Source organism: Pocillopora damicornis, chromosome 11 (genome assembly GCF_964200805.1).
Source record: "Pocillopora damicornis chromosome 11, jaPocDami1.2, whole genome shotgun sequence".
Lineage (NCBI taxonomy): Eukaryota > Metazoa > Cnidaria > Anthozoa > Scleractinia > Pocilloporidae > Pocillopora > Pocillopora damicornis.
In genome coordinates this window covers 272749-289328 of record NC_142680.1, presented here as the reverse complement: position 1 = coordinate 289328, position 16580 = coordinate 272749, and the positions used below count along the sequence as shown (strand labels likewise).

General features: G+C 35.0%; 3 protein-coding genes across 12 annotated transcripts in view; 1 reads left to right on the top strand and 2 right to left on the bottom strand.

Moving 5' to 3' along the window:
* LOC113676668 (cell cycle checkpoint protein RAD17) overlaps positions 1-4950 on the bottom strand; it is a 27420-nt gene extending 22470 nt beyond the window's left edge. For all 8 annotated transcript variants that reach the window (XR_016181287.1, XR_016181288.1, XM_089188093.1 and 5 more), the window contains exons 1-9: positions 4820-4950; positions 4566-4651; positions 4293-4374; positions 3617-3713; positions 3244-3323; positions 3062-3133; positions 952-1081; positions 509-654; positions 71-123 (exon numbers count right to left, since the gene is read on the bottom strand). Coding sequence is in view for 6 of the 8 variants with exons in the window: in XM_089188093.1 (XP_089044219.1) it covers positions 71-123; positions 509-654; positions 952-1081; positions 3062-3133; positions 3244-3323; positions 3617-3713; positions 4293-4374; positions 4566-4651; positions 4820-4822 (749 nt within the window). In the remaining 2 variants the exon portion in view is untranslated. The remainder of the gene's footprint in view (positions 1-70; positions 124-508; positions 655-951; positions 1082-3061; positions 3134-3243; positions 3324-3616; positions 3714-4292; positions 4375-4565; positions 4652-4819) is intronic.
* Positions 2015-13312, top strand: LOC113676634 (muscle, skeletal receptor tyrosine protein kinase). 3 transcript variants are annotated; one of them, XM_089188083.1, is made up of 8 exons: positions 2015-2209; positions 8354-9022; positions 9353-9455; positions 9668-9822; positions 10074-10236; positions 10535-10695; positions 11022-11315; positions 11475-13312. In XM_089188083.1, the coding sequence occupies exons 2-8, from the start codon at positions 8635-8637 to the stop codon at positions 12323-12325; spliced, it is 2115 nt and encodes a 704-aa protein (XP_089044209.1). In that variant the 5' UTR covers positions 2015-2209; positions 8354-8634; the 3' UTR covers positions 12326-13312. The 3 variants fall into 3 exon arrangements, with proteins under 3 accessions (XP_089044209.1, XP_089044208.1, XP_027049112.2); XM_089188082.1 differs by lacking the exon at positions 2015-2209 and adding an exon at positions 4970-5422 and having other exon boundaries at positions 6932-9022; XM_027193311.2 differs by lacking the exon at positions 2015-2209 and adding an exon at positions 5079-5422.
* LOC113676635 (E3 ubiquitin-protein ligase RNF170) lies at positions 13242-16580 on the bottom strand. The gene is made up of 4 exons (XM_027193312.2): positions 16187-16580; positions 15869-15942; positions 15380-15493; positions 13242-14914 (listed from the first exon to the last, which is right to left on the bottom strand). Exons 1-4 carry the CDS (start codon positions 16545-16547, stop codon positions 14639-14641), a joined length of 825 nt encoding a protein of 274 aa, XP_027049113.1. The 5' UTR covers positions 16548-16580; the 3' UTR covers positions 13242-14638.

Sequence of the window (16580 nt, the reverse complement as noted above, 5' to 3'; positions counted from 1 at the left end):
CTGTCACTATAACTTCATCCTAGTCAAAATTTGATATTTTTGGGATTCAAACTAAATCAACATCACTTACCTCAAAACCTCTTGAAGCTTTGAAGCCTCTCTGAAAAATATATTTGGAAGGTCCTACAAAAAAAGTGCAGACAGCTATAAAGAAATTTAAAACATGCTACATAATTCTAAAATAAATCAATAGATCCAATGATAGCCACCAATCCTTCAACTACTATCACTTATGCAACAAAAGGTACACTTTAAAGTGATTGTAAAATTGTCATTGAATATTTTTAAACCTGGTAATAATCACAACTACTGTAATACTACAATGAGAGAGCCCACTACTGAAATCATTAGCAGATGGTATCCAGTGGGGCCTATAGTGTGAGAATATCAAGGGTAATGCAAGCCTCAATTTACCTTTTCTTGCAATTAAAAGATATTTTTTTTTATCAAAAACAGGCCTCTGAGAGTATGATGAAAGTAAGTTTTAAGACCTTTACAATATACTTACCTCTACCAGGACAATTTTCTTGACAGAATTATCTCCCTTCCCACCGAATATTGACAAGGTGGGGTACTTGCTAGCACGAACTATGAAGTCTTGAAAAATTTTCACCTGGGATTGACTATGGCTTTTCCAGTTAAAATACCCTTCATCTGATGAGATATTATATACAGAGTGGGTATGAATGGTGCTGGTTAAAAAACTTTTGTCTTAATTTATATCTTAAAAAATATCTTAACCCAAAATACACATAAATATACTATACATGACATCATTGCTGAATCAAAATAAAACTAATGGTAAACTGAAATTAAGAAGAGTCCAAAAAAAATTTTACTTACACAGTTACTTCAGCAGTCCTTTTAGGTTATTTTCATTTACCAACCAGGATTTTCAGGTAGTTACATGTAAAAGTACTTCACTGCTGTAACTCTACCATTTCTAGTTACCTTCCGTATCACTAAGAGGATTGAGCCATTCTTGAACCTCAAATCCCAACTCACTAGCAAGTACATTGACTGTTGCTGTTTTGCCTGCTCCAGTTGGACCAGTCAGGAGTAATATAGAACCATGTCCCACCTGACAGGAAATTAAACAGTTTTAATGACAAGGTCATAATATGCTTTCACATTTTAAATAATTTTCAGCAACAAAAAACCTCAAGTCAAGGAAAGGAAACATTTTATGCCTTTATAAATTATCTGTGTCCCTATATGTCTAAAATATTAATAATGATAAAAAAGATGCCTCTCACTCAAATTTATTCAATTGTTTACTGACATGTTTATTCAGTTTTTTTTCTATGTATTTATTTATTCCTCTACTTATTCATAACATCCAACCATAAACGAACAAAAGTTGGATGGATTAGTTGAGGACTGTTTTTTAAAGATCTTAGCTACATGATTAAAAGATCATTCATGACTTCAAATAAATTGACTAACAAACCTATCACAAAATTATATCCCAATAATCACTAAACATATAGAGAAGCCTTGGCTGTGCTCTGTTCTGTTGTAAAGCATGCAGGAAGCAGCTAGAGCACGAAAGAAGAAGAGGGGGAAACACATGACATAGTCAAGTGTTTCTCCCTACTTCTTGAGTGCTCTAGCCGCTTCCTAAGTGCTTTACAACAGAAGAGAGCAAAGTCAAGGCTTCTCAATTTGTCTTATAATAAAGAATCTATTAAATTCACCAGGAATTATTTTCAATTTTCAAAACAAATCTTATTTCCAAAGCAAACAACAGTACCGTCAGCATGCTCTATGCTCTCATAAAGCATGCTACCATAAGCCAATCAGAATCTCTGTTAGAATGGTTCAAATAATCTGATTGGTTGTACAAGACTAAAGCTGTCAAAAATGTCAAACCATCAAAGTTCAATAACTATCAAAATTCATATTCTGCAATAGTTTACAAACTAAAATAGCTCAGCATGTCAAATTTAACACTTTTGCTTGAAGTTTTTAGTTTCTAGTACAGGATCTGAAAGTGCAATGTTCTGTGAAATTTGGTCCAATCATGGCTCACAAAAATATGCAAGTTATTTCACAGGACAAGTAGAAGACAAACTGTTCAAGTGTATTATGAGTGTATTATGAATGAACAACAGCCAAATTCACTAGGACATGAAGATTGCTTGGAATGACAGCGCCGTAAAACTTGGCTGCAGTGACTGATGGGCCTTCCACTCAACACATCGGAAAGGTAATCAGGGCAAGCTCTTATTTTTCCACTTGAAAGGTAGTCAATTTAGTTCCTGAGGCTTGCTCCACTGTGATGACCAGAGATCACCATGATGAGCTAGCCGTGATAGATCTTAGCATGATTGCAGTTGCTCTGACACCGTAATGATTAGTATGAATTTTAACAGTTATGCCACGTTATATTTTTCATCATACCTGTTTTTTCTGTTTCGTTTTTGAAAACGAAACTTTATATACTATACAAGTGTTAGCTGTGTTTGATTTTTATTATGGGGAGGATTTGTCTTGTCGTCAGTTTTGCCAATGTTTTAAATCTGCCGCTTGTGTGATAATAGGAAATTTTGAAAAATCCCGAGTGTATTTTGAAGCTGTTTCTGCCATTGTTCCAAAGTAGCCATATACAGTCATTGTTAATCATTTAACAAAGCATGCTGTAATCTAAGCTGATCCACTTTTCTTGATACATGTAAACTCACAATCTAACTGAGCATGAAAACCTTTAAAACTTGGACTGTCCATTTTTTTTTTTATCTTTGAGGATTTTTGTCTCTGCTTATGTTACAGTAATGTAAATTACTGTGCCTGGAATTTTTTGCAAACCTTTGCTCGCTTGTTCCAAAATTTCACTTTCAATTAACGAAAGAAAAGCTAAAAAGAAGTCCCAGAAAAGGTCGGACATAGTACGATTTCGCAGATGGTGTGACAGCTTTAGCTAAATTCTATGCTCTATACTCTCATAGAGCATGCTCTTTCAACTAATGACAGTACATGTTATATCCGAACTTTATAATTATATTAATTAGAGTTGGCTTGCTGTTAAAAATACAGAGGAAGACACCCTCTCTTAACTAACCTGTGTACATAATTGATCCAAAAACCAGTTACGTACTTCAGCCACCTTTTTCTTGTGAACAGCCAGTTCAAGCTAAATAAAAAATAAATTAATATTCAACACTTTCATAGTAAATTTCACCATATTGTTAAAAAAAGATACCTTATGCAACTCAGATTGAATAAAACAATTTCAGACAATACCTCTGATTTTGGTTTATATTTTTCAAGCCATAGATCTTCATCTTTCCTAAATTTGTGATGGGTAGCTTGGCTGCTTTCACCTTAAGATGGGTTAAGACTTGGGTTAGAATTTCCACAGAAAGTTATAAATGGTGCATTAAAAAAATTAATATTGCACAACTGATTTTTTGCAGTCTGTGAGTGAGGTGTAATCTATATCATCATAGTAATAAATTTAGACCATATATAGCTGCTATGATAGTTCTTTTCATTTCCTGTTTTCTCTACCCCTTTATTCATCTCACCACTGCACATTACTTATTCTGCTTAAAAAGATTAATAAGTGAATCAGAGCTGCATGATGGTCTATCTGAGAAAGTGCCTGGAGCTTTACTTGTTACAAGTGAATGGTTGATGTTAGCTTGTTTTGTTTTCTTAGTATTTCCTTCATCAAAGTCACTGAATGAACTTGCAATCCATGCACTACGCTTCTGAAAACAAATGTACACAACAAGGTTATTAGGTCAGTTTTTTTTTGGAAGAAAATCTAATATGTTTAAATCTGCTGAGTACCAGCTAAAAAATCAGGGAATCAAAATCAGAGTGCTGACTTAATTTTTAATAGTTCTTAATCTGTGCAAGACTTTTGGTCATACCAAACAATAAACAGTGAAAAGTGGAGAATTGCAGAGTTCATGTAATAGAACAACTGCATGGAATGTCCCAAAATCTCATTGAAATAATGGAGAAGAAAAAACCTGCTTCAACACAGATTTTGCAAGATTTTGAGAATAACTTAAAAGCTTTTTGTAATAATGCAAAAGAAAATGGCTGAGGCATACTTAAAACAAAAAAGGGCTTTGTGTGCCATTGACAGGATCTGAAACTGAAACCCTCTTACTTGTACATGACTGACACCCAGTCTACATGGCATGGCAGAACTCAATGAGATCCTATATGTGCAAAGGCAATTCTGTTGTGCACATGTTTTGGTAAGGATGGAAAAAATTGGGCATGCATTTGCCATAATCTGCAGAAAAGACTGACACTGCTTCTTCACAACTGCTTGCCTTTGAATTTGTTGCAGTGGAGATTGTCTCCTTGTCCTTTTTTTGTGGCTTTGTCCAAGACGATTTTTGAAAAGTTCTTGGGCTGCAGAAGAAGTAATGAAAATAATAAACAGAAGCACAGTCAATAGGCTTCTTATAAATCTTAAGATATTGATTCAGCAAAAAAAAGGGAAAAGTTAAAATTAATCGAAAAATACTTTATTTGTGCACAAAGTTTTTTTTACTAACTGTGCATGTAAGTGAGAAATGAAGGCATTTTCCATAAATTCTCACCCAAAAGAACTGCATGGTTCTGCTAACAATAACGAACCAACACGTTCTTCTCCATTCACTAAGATAATCCTTTTTGGATGCTTGCTCTGTGAAAGAAAAAATAGAAAACTGAATACATGAATCACACAAATCCCGAGTCAAGCGCATGCTGTACGATAGTTTGAACAAAGTTTACACGTTGTACTTGTTTAAAAGTACTCTGTCCGAGGCTCCGAGCTGTTAAGAAGGTATACACGACAAACAGACTTTCATACCATTGCATGTAAACACTGACTCTTTTTTCAAGTCGAACTCTACAATCCTTAACCTCCGCAATCAACCATCATTTTGAAAGTTGCGGTTGTTTGAGTACTGAGAAAGGGATAGTCATTATGTGACTTTTACACCACACATGTAGGATCCATATTCGATTGTGTTCCGCCGGTTCAGTCTAAAGGTCGATAATTCTTCGCTGAAACGAACTTGGATACGAAGTTTGACAGCTTACAGGAAATACGTAACGAACCGCACACCGCTGTGGCGCAAAAGGCATTTCCGTTTCTTAAGGGAGTAGACAGCTAGCTTATCTGTGATAAATGAGTCATTTGCGTTTGATTTTGAGGTCGGCAGTTTCCCTCACGTTCAACGATTACAGAAGACTCTCTTTTCTGCACACTTTTGAAGTTTCTTTGTAAACTTGGGTCCATAGGTAGGCGCTAAAAACTGAGAACTCTGGAAATTTGTTCACTGGACCTCAACGCATACTAATAGTAAAATGATCCTGCAAATGGCTCCTCACCGAGTTCGTCTTGGCTGTACCAGTGTGTTTTATCATAGCGTCTTTCTTTTCCTCATTGGTCACTTAGTTTCTCTAACAGGTTAGTCAACTATGTTTAATTTTAATACAGTTTCAGAGTAAAGTAGCAGTAAAGACAATCTGTGATATATTCAAACCCTTCATTGTGGAGAACCGCGGGGTTTCGGCAGCATCTCTTTAGAAATCTTTATTTCTGAAGCGTGCCGAAAGACAAGACTTTGAATGAGTTTCCTGCGGCGATAAAGCGAATATTTTATCCACACAAAATCTTTGCGCATTATTTGCTCTGAAACATTGTTTGATATTGATAATCTCTCTTTGGTAACAATGTTTGGTTAAGGGTTAATTTTTACTTAAATAAGTTGTAAATCTCTGGATAAGTTTATTACTTAGTTACGTTACTCTTCGGCATTGCCAGCTTGACCGGTATTTATTCTAGAGTAAGGGTAATTTTCTTCCCTGATAATTTGTTCTCTCTCAGACATATTGGTTCCTTATGTGTGCGTATGAATTATAATTAAAAAAGATAAGTTGAATAAAAATAAGCTTGTGAAATCCGGCCGGCTGTGAAGTAATGACACGCACGAATTGCGTTGAACAGATCGTTAGCTGTCTTGAAAATTAAAATTTCTCTTCTAGAAAAGAGCCAACAAAAAATTCCATAGAATCGTCCCTTTAGTTTTCTAAACAGTTTTTGAATCACTTAGTCAAAAGGATATGCTACTAAGTGACAAAGAACGATACATCTCTGCTTGCTATATATAACCTCGAATCGCGTGAGACGAGTAATATTAGACAGAACGGGTGTAATATAATTACTTGAACTCGAGAACATTTCCAAAAGTGTTTTCCTTCAGTTTCTCTTTTTAAGCAACAATCTGTTGTGCATAATGTTTTCATGGACTGGCAATAGAAACAGGAGCCTCAAGCCCCTATTTTCAGGAACCTTCATTAACCCCCGGTAGTAAATTCATGCTAGAGTATATATTTATTCATGACTATCAAAGTTGCAAATTTTATTCAACGTGTCATGAAAAAGATTTGTGAAACTATGCTTTGTCAATCTCAGTGACTCCTGTATGGTGCTGAAAGAATGTTTTTGAAAACCCATCATTTAAGTTGAAGAGTGGAATCTATTTTCTCTGAAAATATTATATTTGGATGTTAAAGGTTCCATGGATTACTCAGATTTATTAGTTTCAAAGAGGTTTGAAGGTATCCCATCTGATTTCTCAATTTTTTATGGGAGAAGACTTGAAAGGTCCCACCTTGTTTATCTTGATAGTGAAGCAAAATTTTCCATCTGAGCAGCAACAGGGCTTAAGTCTTGATGATTACTGGGATGAAACCTGCCATGCCTTGAACCTCTGACAAAAGTTGTCTTATAAACTGTTCCAGCCTTAATTATCATCTCATATAAAAGTGCTTGTAGTGTACTTCATCTCAAGACAATATCTTATATGTTGCCAGCCTGTTTGAAGTTTTACTCTCCTTCCTTCTAAGCTTGGATAATCCTCTCCCACACCTACCAAAGGTGGAACACTGATATGAAGATAATTATTCCTTATAGGTCCCTTAAGAAGACTTAAAAAGAAACATGTATCCTTCACATTATATGAATATTTATTTTTTCTTATTGGGATTCAAGAGTTATGGAAATCAACTGAAATCATGATGTGTGAATTGCCCTCTGATGTGGTGCTGTTTCTTTCTTGACAAAGAACAGTGCTCAGCATAATATATTAAAGGAGTTCTTTTGTGTCTTACAGAATCTGATTAATTTATTCTCAGAATTTACCATAGTATCATTGCGCGACAACCTCAAACCGCCCATTTGACTGTTAAGCCTAAGGGCAAAAAAATGTGTTGAAAAATAGCCAAAGATTATGAGGGCAGATTTTTATTTGAAGATCTTGTAATTTTAAGCAAGAAAATGTGGTCAAAGGATTTAGATAATCAAACTTTTAAGAAAGGGATGTTATATTCTCTGGAAAAATGTAAATATAAATAGGGAGTTTTCAGTGCTTAAACCATTCCATGTATGGTCAAGTTTTCTTGCTTTAATCTTTGGGCAGGACTAAGGATGAGTAAATTGTGTGGCTTCAGATATGGTGCTTAAACGCAACCTTTCCTTCCTGTGTTCTACTTACAGCAGAATGATGTAACATACTTTTCTCAGAGCTTAAAAATCAGTAGCCACCTTCTGTTAAACCTTTTATTCCCAAGATATAGCAAAAAGTGATATTAATTCATTTTCAAGGGGAAAGGTTATGAGAAGATAGCAAAGCATCAGCTGGGGAATATTTTGCGATTGAACACCAAATTTTCAGATCTAACTTTATGAGACATGTTTGGCAGACATTGCAGAGAATTGATAGTTAGATCAATATATTGAAATTATAATTGGAGTTAACCTCAGACATGACATTATAGTCTAGTACTTACAGTGTACCGTTACTCATTTTAACAAAAGAAATACCAGCATAATTATTCATTGATCTAATGGTACAATAACTATATATCTTTAACCATGTTAAAAATTATGTCTGGTTGTCAAGTTTTTAGAAAATGTTTGATATTATGTGATGAAACATATTCATTTAATATTAATAGTCTTTCAAAAAGTGTAATGGTCATATAAGATAAAATTTTGTGGAAGCAAAGCCAATGTCATGCTAGATGTGACCTTTTTCAGTGGTCCTTCACCTGTCTAAATAGTGTTAGGGGGAAGTGGAGAGAGAGGTACATGGCTTCCAGGGTCTCTCTACTTTCCCCCAAGAGAATTACTAGAATTTGTCATTTTCCTTTAAAATGCCAACATCTTGTCAAGCAGAAAGATGATGTACTAAAAGATAAAGTTTGATTTATTACCACATTCTTAGAATGGAAATTATGAGAAATGTAAAGCAGACAGTAAGGAGAGTTAATATTGAGATTCTGGGGGAGAAAAGGTTTGAAAGGGTACTAAATTATAATTTCTTCTCTGTTGCAGATGGAAACTGTGGTCACATCATCTTTACAGAAAGAACTGGAGAATTAAAAACTCCAGATTACCCAAAGCCATATCCAAGTCATTCAAAATGCTCCTGGTTGATAAAGGCACCTTCAGGATACAAAATCAAATTACAGTATTTTGATTTTGTGCTGGAAAGAAGTTTTGATTGCAGAAGTGATAATGTTAAAATTTATGAAGGGAAGAACAGTTCTGCCACACTTATAGGAAAGTATTGTGGAGATAAAAATCCATTTAATGTGGAAACACCAAGAAGTTATATGTATATCACATTCAAGTCTGACAGATCTTTGAATTATCGTGGATTCAAGGCCTCATTTGTCATGGAAGCAATGAGGCCCATAAAATCTATGATTTTTAAAAGAACAGTGATGGATACCACTGTCAGAGTTGTTGGGCAACAGGTTAAATTTACTTGCCAGGTCAAAGATGGAAGTCTAAATATTGTTGTTTCATGGACGAAAGATGGAAAAAGCTTGAGTCGAAGTAAATCAAACTTTACCATGATCAAAAACAGTTCTTACAACAAGAAATCAACTCTGTTGTTGACCAGAGTGTCAAAACATGATGCTGGAGAGTACAACTGCACAGTGGAGGACATTGATATGGGGAGAAAAATCTCTTCCTCTGGAAGCCTTCTTGTGAAAGGTACATGTTCTACAGAGCTCATTCATTTTTGAGCTTTGAAATTAGAAGACTTTGACCAAGCTTTTTGTGTTTTCTCTGACCATAGAATAAAAATTTAGGTCCAAAATTTTTTTAAGCAATCATTCTGTCATACTATTGGTTGCCCTGTTGTTCTCAGAAAAGTAATTTGTTTTTCTTAACTCACCAAGGTGTATCATCTTAATTGTGCTAAATAAATGTGAAATAATACTCAACTTTGAGGAAAAGATATCAATCCTCATTTCTTTATGACCAAAATTGAAAATAAGTGCACATTAATTAAAGTTCTTTTTTTTTCTTCTGAATTTTTAGAAGCAGCCAGCATAAAAGAGGGCCCCTCTACCATGAATGTCTCAACTGGTGACACTGTTGTTATGAATTGCCAAGCCTATGGAGATCCCATTCCTAGGATACGGTATGGCTTTGAATCATTCACAGATCATAATGTATTGTAGTCTGCATTTGCAATGTTACAAAGATGTAAGGAAGAAACCTTTTTTTTGATTAGTAGAGATGCTATGATAAGCTCCATCAGTGAGGGCCACTTATATATTAGCCCAATGTATTTAGTAACATGTTGTTTCATTTTCATTTTGATTTTGGTTTTTTTTTTAATTGCATTAACAGTTGGAAAGTCAACGGAGAAGAAAAGACAGCAATGGCCATCCAAAAGAACTTCACCTCTCAGCTGAAATTCACAGCAGACATAAATGCAGTTGTGAACTGTACGGCAGCCAATCAGTTTGGAATGGACTGGAAAGCTACAAATATTGTTGTAACAGGTTAGAATTAACTTAAGGTTTGGCTGATTCTTTCTGATGATGTGCTCCATTTCTAGCTGAGCTGATTCCAGTTTTCATATTATGAAGTCACCGGGAGTGTCGTCTTCCCCCCCCCCTCCCCGCCCAGACAGGATACGAGTGCAATGCCATTAACAAATTAATGTAGATGCTGTAATTTAATTAGACTTTAAACACCTGTAAATTGTCACTGACAATTAATGATTTATTATATCTTAATTTATTTCATTAAGCTCCTGTGATACTTACCACTGTGACAGATGATGACTCAACAACTTCTGCACCCAGCTGGTCTTCACCTGTGATAACTATAGCGCCAGCCAATTGGACTGCAGAGCTGGGAGCTAATGTGACATTAAAATGTGCTGCAGAAGGAGATCCTAAACCCAAGATCAGGTACAGTTTGTGCAATGGAAGTGCACTAAGAATGCATAGTAGATACAAATATTAGTAAATTGTTTTCAGTGAGCTTGTTGTGAATGGCAAGCAATTTTACCAAAATTACCTCAAGCATCTTTTCTTTGACTTCCATGTACATTTGTGTATCCTCACTACATGTACATTTATTTATTAAGATTCAAGAATTATTGTTCAAAGCATTCTCTTACTTAGCCAGGCTACAGTCTGGCAAAGTGGTCTTAATAAACAATTTTTTGCCATTCAGTGATGTATCATGATTTGCTTCTCTGTTTAGATGGCTGACAGAGGGTAAATATTACGAGGACTTACCAGAAGATGAAAATGGAGTATCTCTCTTCACTCTAACAGTTATTAAAGACAGGACAGCTATACAATGTGAGGCAAAAAATAATCACAACATCGACTCAAAGACAGCCTACATTACAGCTGCTAAAGGTAACAAATTTTCTCATTTTCCAAATCTTTGGTTCTAAGGGGTAACGTGGTACTAGTTAATATCAATTAGGTCTAATAAACATGTGTTTCATTTCCTTGTCAAACATAGTCCAAATCTCAGTCATCCCAAACTTGTTGAGCGACATTGTTCCACTTAATAAATGAATGTCCTATGCTTTCATTTCTCTGCCAATTATTGAAAGCCCAAGTTTTTTTAAGAACAAGACTCACTCTGAATTTGAAATTTATGTCAAAAGTATATGAAAAATGACCTTGTTCTATCTAGAATTACACAATATGTCATTTATTTTAATTTTATTTTTTAGTTGATGCAGCTGTGGAGTCTAATCCATTATCAGGAGTTTCAACTCAGTTGACCATTATTTTGGTCATGGCATTTGTTGTGTTAGCTGTCTTGTTCATCCTGTGTGGGGTCCTTGTCATGAATCGCCGAAGCAATTTTAAATTGAAAAACTTACCAACACCTGTTGATTTGGAGAACTTACAAAATAATCCAATATATGAGCAGCACACAAACTATTATGTCAACCCACATCTACTGAATTGGCAGGTATCAAGAAACGGGATGGAATTCATCAAAGAACTGGGACATGGAAATGGTAAGTTGATTAAAATTTTGCTAAGTCTTTCGTTGCTTTTAAAACAAGTGGAGATAATTTGCTGTCATATCAGCATAACACTCCCTAGCAATACAGTTGTTTATTTTGATTGCCTTCTTCAGGACAGCATGCATATTAATTACCCTTTTTCATTTACAGGAAACTTCTCAAGCCTCTTTCTTGCCAGTGTGAATGAAACCAAAGTGGAAAATGACAAGGAAAGAAAAGGTCCACTCTTTATGGTGAAATTGCTCAAAGAAAAATACTCTTTGGAAGAGGATAGAAGGAACTTTGAGAAAGATGCTATTGCCCTGACCACATTTAGCCACCCATATGTGCAAAATTTGTATGGTGTCTGTGTGGACAGCCCGCCTCTGTGCCTTGTGTTTGAGTTTTCAGAGCATGATGAATGCTTGCAGCAATTTCTCATTGAATCAGGCCGTGGTCATTGTTCAATACATCGACGCACTGATATACAAAATGCCAAACCAAAGCTGTCAAACATAGATCAGATATCCATTGCCAAGCAGATAGCAAGTGGTATGGAATACTTAGCAGATAAGGGTTATGTCCACAGAGAATTGTGCACCAAGAACTGCATCATGGGCAAAGGAATGGTAGTCAAGATCTCAAACCTGGGTTTCTCTTGGAAAGGTCCAAATAGTGATTACTTCTCCTTGGGATCCACAGAGCGAGCTGGCTACCCTGTGAGATGGCTCCCCCCTGAAACCCTCCAGTATGGTGTATTTGAAGAGGATACTGACATCTGGTCATTTGGTGTTGTATTATGGGAGATTTACTCTAGTGGTTTAACGCCATACTATGGAATGAATGATGATGAAGTTATTTCTTTGGTGAATGGTGGAGACATTCTTCCTTGTCCAAAAGAGTGTCCCAAAGAAATGTATGAAATTATGCAAGGCTGCTGGAAGTTGATGCCAACTGAGAGGCCAAGGTTTAACTGCATTCATCACCAGATCTCATCACTTTTCAATGGAGTGCCTGTGTAACTGTGTTGCTTTCCAGTAACAATGATTTATTTAAGATAAGGGCTGCAGAAATGTTTATGAGCACCACAATCAGAACTTCTGATTGAAATAACACTTCTGACAATTTGCTGTTAATAAGTTCATACTGAGGAACAATTGAAGAATGTTTGTTAAAGGTTCTTTAATTAGATTGCATATGAATACTTTGCATAGTGTCTTAATTAATAATGTCTCAGACTTGATTTCATTAAGTCACAGCTTTGGGACCTGCATGATGAGTAAACCCACAAATATAATTTTTTCTAGTTTAGAAAGTAAATTTACCTTTCCATTAAAATACATATTTATATATTTTTGTATATTTTATTTCAAAAAAATTAAGATTGCCTGTTATCTGTAAATTGACTAGTTATTGTTTGTTGACTGATGTTGGCAGAGTTTTTGTACCTTGTTTCTAGCATAGCTTTGTAGTAATTAATCACTTTGTATGTTTTGTCAAGGGTTGATGGACAGGTGGTAAAAGGGACCTGTTCTTTACTTAAACTGAGGTATGAAAATTGAAATTTACAAGACAGTTTAAAGTGGATGAGTATTGAAAAGAAAGTTAAACAATTTTGCATGTTGTAGAGTAAACAGTGGCAAAATAGAGACTTGCATTATCTAAGTATGACATACCTATATCTGTTTTTTTTTAAAAAAAGAACTGCAAACAATGTTAATATTTAATATAAGTTTAAAGTAGGTCAAATCATGTAGTGCTGTTGGGAAATGCTCAAGGTTGCCTTGCTTTTCCAGTTAGTGGGATTTGTTTGGATTACCTGGTTTTTACTTGGGTTGTCCAATGTAAGAACATATGAAAATAAAATTATGGTGGAGCATTTTCTGAAGCAAATTATGTTGAGGAAGATTTCATTCAACGGACAGAAATTGATTACAGTTGGGTTGAACCAGTACAGTTTATTGTTGAGTGTTGTGAATAAATACTCAAATAGAGATTTAACAATGGAACATTTGTCAGTCTATTTCCTCTATATTGTTTAATTAATTTAACTAAATTACAAGGAAGTGTGGAGCTGCTAGAAGAGAAAATAACAAATGAAATCTTATGAAGAGGAGGGTTAATCATAAGGTCAATTGTTGGAGAAGCCATTACTAACAGAAATAGACAAACTTCCTACTTATTCCACTGGCATAAACCATGTCTAGTTGCTGGAGGAGACAGCACTACTTTCAGATTAGAACTTTGGAAAGAAATGGTTTGTGGGTTTTGGATAAAAACACTACTGCTTGCCTACACTGTGGTTTATATTTTTCTCTCATTTGTTTCAAATTGTTTCACTAATTTAAACTTTTACATCTGAACTAATATAGTATCTCTAACTTACATTTAATGAAGTTGTACTATGACTAATTTAATAGAAAAATGATGTTTAAATTTAAGACACTAATGTGTGATAGAAACTCTTGTTTAACTTAGATTTTCCTCAAAGTTTTTCTTTGTGTGAAAAATCCTTAAAGATTTGTCTGGAAATACTATTATGTTAATTCACCTTTTGGATGACTGCTCCTTATTCTGCACCAGGAATTGTTCTTCATCTAATTTACATAAAGGAAGTTATTAGTCAGTTCTAAACTTGGGCAAAATTACAGGCAAATCAACAACTTATCAACAAAAAAAAAAGGATTTACCTGACCTGCATGCTCCTTATATGATGAAAATTTGGCCATGCATTCTGCAGAGTTTTTTTCATCATCTAAAGGTCATTATTTTCCATTTATAAAGAAATAAGGCAGATAAAGTATGTAAAAACCTGCCAGTACTTCTGTTTATAGTTGAAGCATACTATAAAGGGATTAATTACCGTCAGTACTTTGTTTAAATTTATCTTATATGTTATTTTAAAACAATTATTCACAATACTATCTACAACTTGCGAAGTCAATAATATAATTTTAAAAACGTTACACTCTGTAACACTACAATTGGTGCTCACCATCAAGGAAATGGTGATATTGGTATTAAACATATCCTGTTTCTTCATCCATCTAAACTTGTGACCTCAAATGTTTCTAATAGACCACTGAAAGTGTGTAGCTCAGAAATATGGAATTCCTCTTTAAGGATGCTTGTATCAAGTGGAAATTCTATTGACTCAAACATGATAGATATTTTAATCTTGTGTAACTCTTTAGGAGGAACACCCAGTCAAGAAAAATGTTTGTTGATTTGAAAAATATTTTCTAAAAATATTTAAAACCTAATTTCCAATACCAAATAGCATTAAATACTGTGAACACAATAAATTTAATTTATTATACTTCTTTGATGATGCTTCACATGGGTTGTTCTGCTCTATTGGCAATCACTCTTCTGTACATTTCAGTAACATACACCAGCACCAGTAAAATGATAAGTACATCATCCAAAAGACCAAGAAATCCAAACACAGACTCTGGAATGATGTCCAAAGGAGAAACAAAATATAAAGCTGCTGCGCAAAAACACAAGATGATTCTGAGTCTTAGAACCCAGACAAGTCCTCCAACAGAAAACAGCTCAGTAAACAGTTGATGAAGAAGAGTGGGCAGGTCATAAATGTAATCCATCCACTGCAAGAAAGAAAGAAATTGTTATAAGTGGAATTGTTATTGTGAAAAATTTATTTGATTGTTGTTTTTTTCACTCCACTCGAAATCACAGGAATTGTTCATTAAATGATTGGACAAAAATCTTTTTCTTTTGTTATTTCAACAATTTTTTTTTCTCAAATTTACATGTTAGCTTGAGATATTATTCTGTGTGTAACCATCAGAAAGCCGGAATAAAGTTTCTGAGTTGTACAACGTTGCAAAAAATCAACAGAGAGTTTGAGCTTTAGACAAAACCAAAAAATTGAACTCATGCACAGTTATCTTTGTGAGGCTGCATTATGAGAGGCAAGTCAGAACTTAAATATTAAAATGCTTGTCCTAATTTTGGAAGATGAATAATATTGAGAGTATACATTATGCTTGATCATGTAATTTACAAAAAAAAATTGTACATACTGTTGAAACACAAGAGGGGTTACTTACAGGTCTTGGTATTCCTGAATATCTACGATTGTACTCATTCATATCATGTCTATGTTGTACTGCTTCTGGTAATGCTCTGTCCTCCTCAGAAAAATTTGAAAATAGAATAGTGACCTGTGAAAAGACAAGAATTTAACTTAAACTCAGGTGTAACAGATTTTGCATTCATGTTTTCCTCCTTGGTAAGATAATTTTGAAAACCAGCCATTGTTTAGGAAATGAGCCTAAGCTCCACTCCTTAGACATAAGGACTGGGTTTAAGGGAGCAGTAATAATCAAGTGTAATGGTGCCATTACTGAGCTGTGTTCTTTGTAACTCAAAACTTTATTTCCAACAAACTGACCTATAGATCAACCAATCAACTGACCTATCTGACTAAAAGATTAGTTCGCCAAGGAAGTAAATGACTTTCTGACTGTCTCACAGACTGAATGACTGACTTAATCAATGAGCGCTGACTGACTGTCTGACTATGATGAAGTCCTCACCTGTTGTCTGCACACAGGACAGTTGATAGCACCAAGCCACCTTCCATACCTCCAGTATGTTATTATACATGGGGCTAAGAAAACAAATATATCGAGACTGTCAAAATATTAGCCAGAAAAGAAGGATGAGCACATGGAAACTTGATAACTACACATAAGAAGTCCTAGCACTTTTGTGTTTTTCCTTCGAGCGTTATAGTAGAGCGCAGGAAGAGAAAAACAAACCGAACAAAATCCTCAATTATATCTGTCAAACGATGATGTTACCGTGATAATATAATCGGACATATATGTAAGGGAATTCAAAGAGAGACATACCACAAAAGACATGTCCACAATTGGTAGTGGTACAGAATTTCGTGTCTGTAAGACAAACAGGGCACCGTCTATCAGTAGAATAAGTAACAGGTGGCGAATCAGGCAGAACTGGATCATCATTCGCTCCTGTATCACTTCCTTCTCGTCGGACTCCCAGTCTGTCACGCACTACACGCACATGCTCTTCTTGTAAGGGATGAATGTTTCTTTGTCCTTGGGTGTTGTACAGAATACTAACTAGCGCTATGAGCCCAAGAGTCGACGCCAAACCAATTAACACTTCATCTCCAACACCTTCCACTATTGTTCCTCGAGCGTGAAAGCGAAAATTTATGAGATCAAACAATAACATTAGCGCCATTACCTCTTTCTATTATCTGATCTCATCATACAT

What these genes read in the sequence shown, in the direction of transcription:
- LOC113676635 (XM_027193312.2), bottom strand. Translation starts at nt 16,547, where the DNA reads ATGGCGCTAATGTTATTGTTTGATCTCATAAATTTTCGCTTTCACGCT. An exon ending in TTGTGGACATGTCTTTTGTG is followed by an intron (nt 15,943 to 16,186) that starts GTATGTCTCTCT and finishes TTGTTTTCTTAG; the next exon opens with CCCCATGTATAATAACATAC. An exon ending in ATTCAGGAATACCAAGACCT is followed by an intron (nt 14,915 to 15,379) that starts GTAAGTAACCCC and finishes TCTTTCTTGCAG; the next exon opens with TGGATGGATTACATTTATGA.
- LOC113676634 (XM_089188082.1), top strand. Translation starts at nt 8,245, where the DNA reads ATGGAAATTATGAGAAATGTAAAGCAGACAGTAAGGAGAGTTAATATT. An exon ending in GATCCCATTCCTAGGATACG is followed by an intron (nt 9,456 to 9,667) that starts GTATGGCTTTGA and finishes TTGCATTAACAG; the next exon opens with TTGGAAAGTCAACGGAGAAG. An exon ending in AGAACTGGGACATGGAAATG is followed by an intron (nt 11,316 to 11,474) that starts GTAAGTTGATTA and finishes TTTCATTTACAG; the next exon opens with GAAACTTCTCAAGCCTCTTT.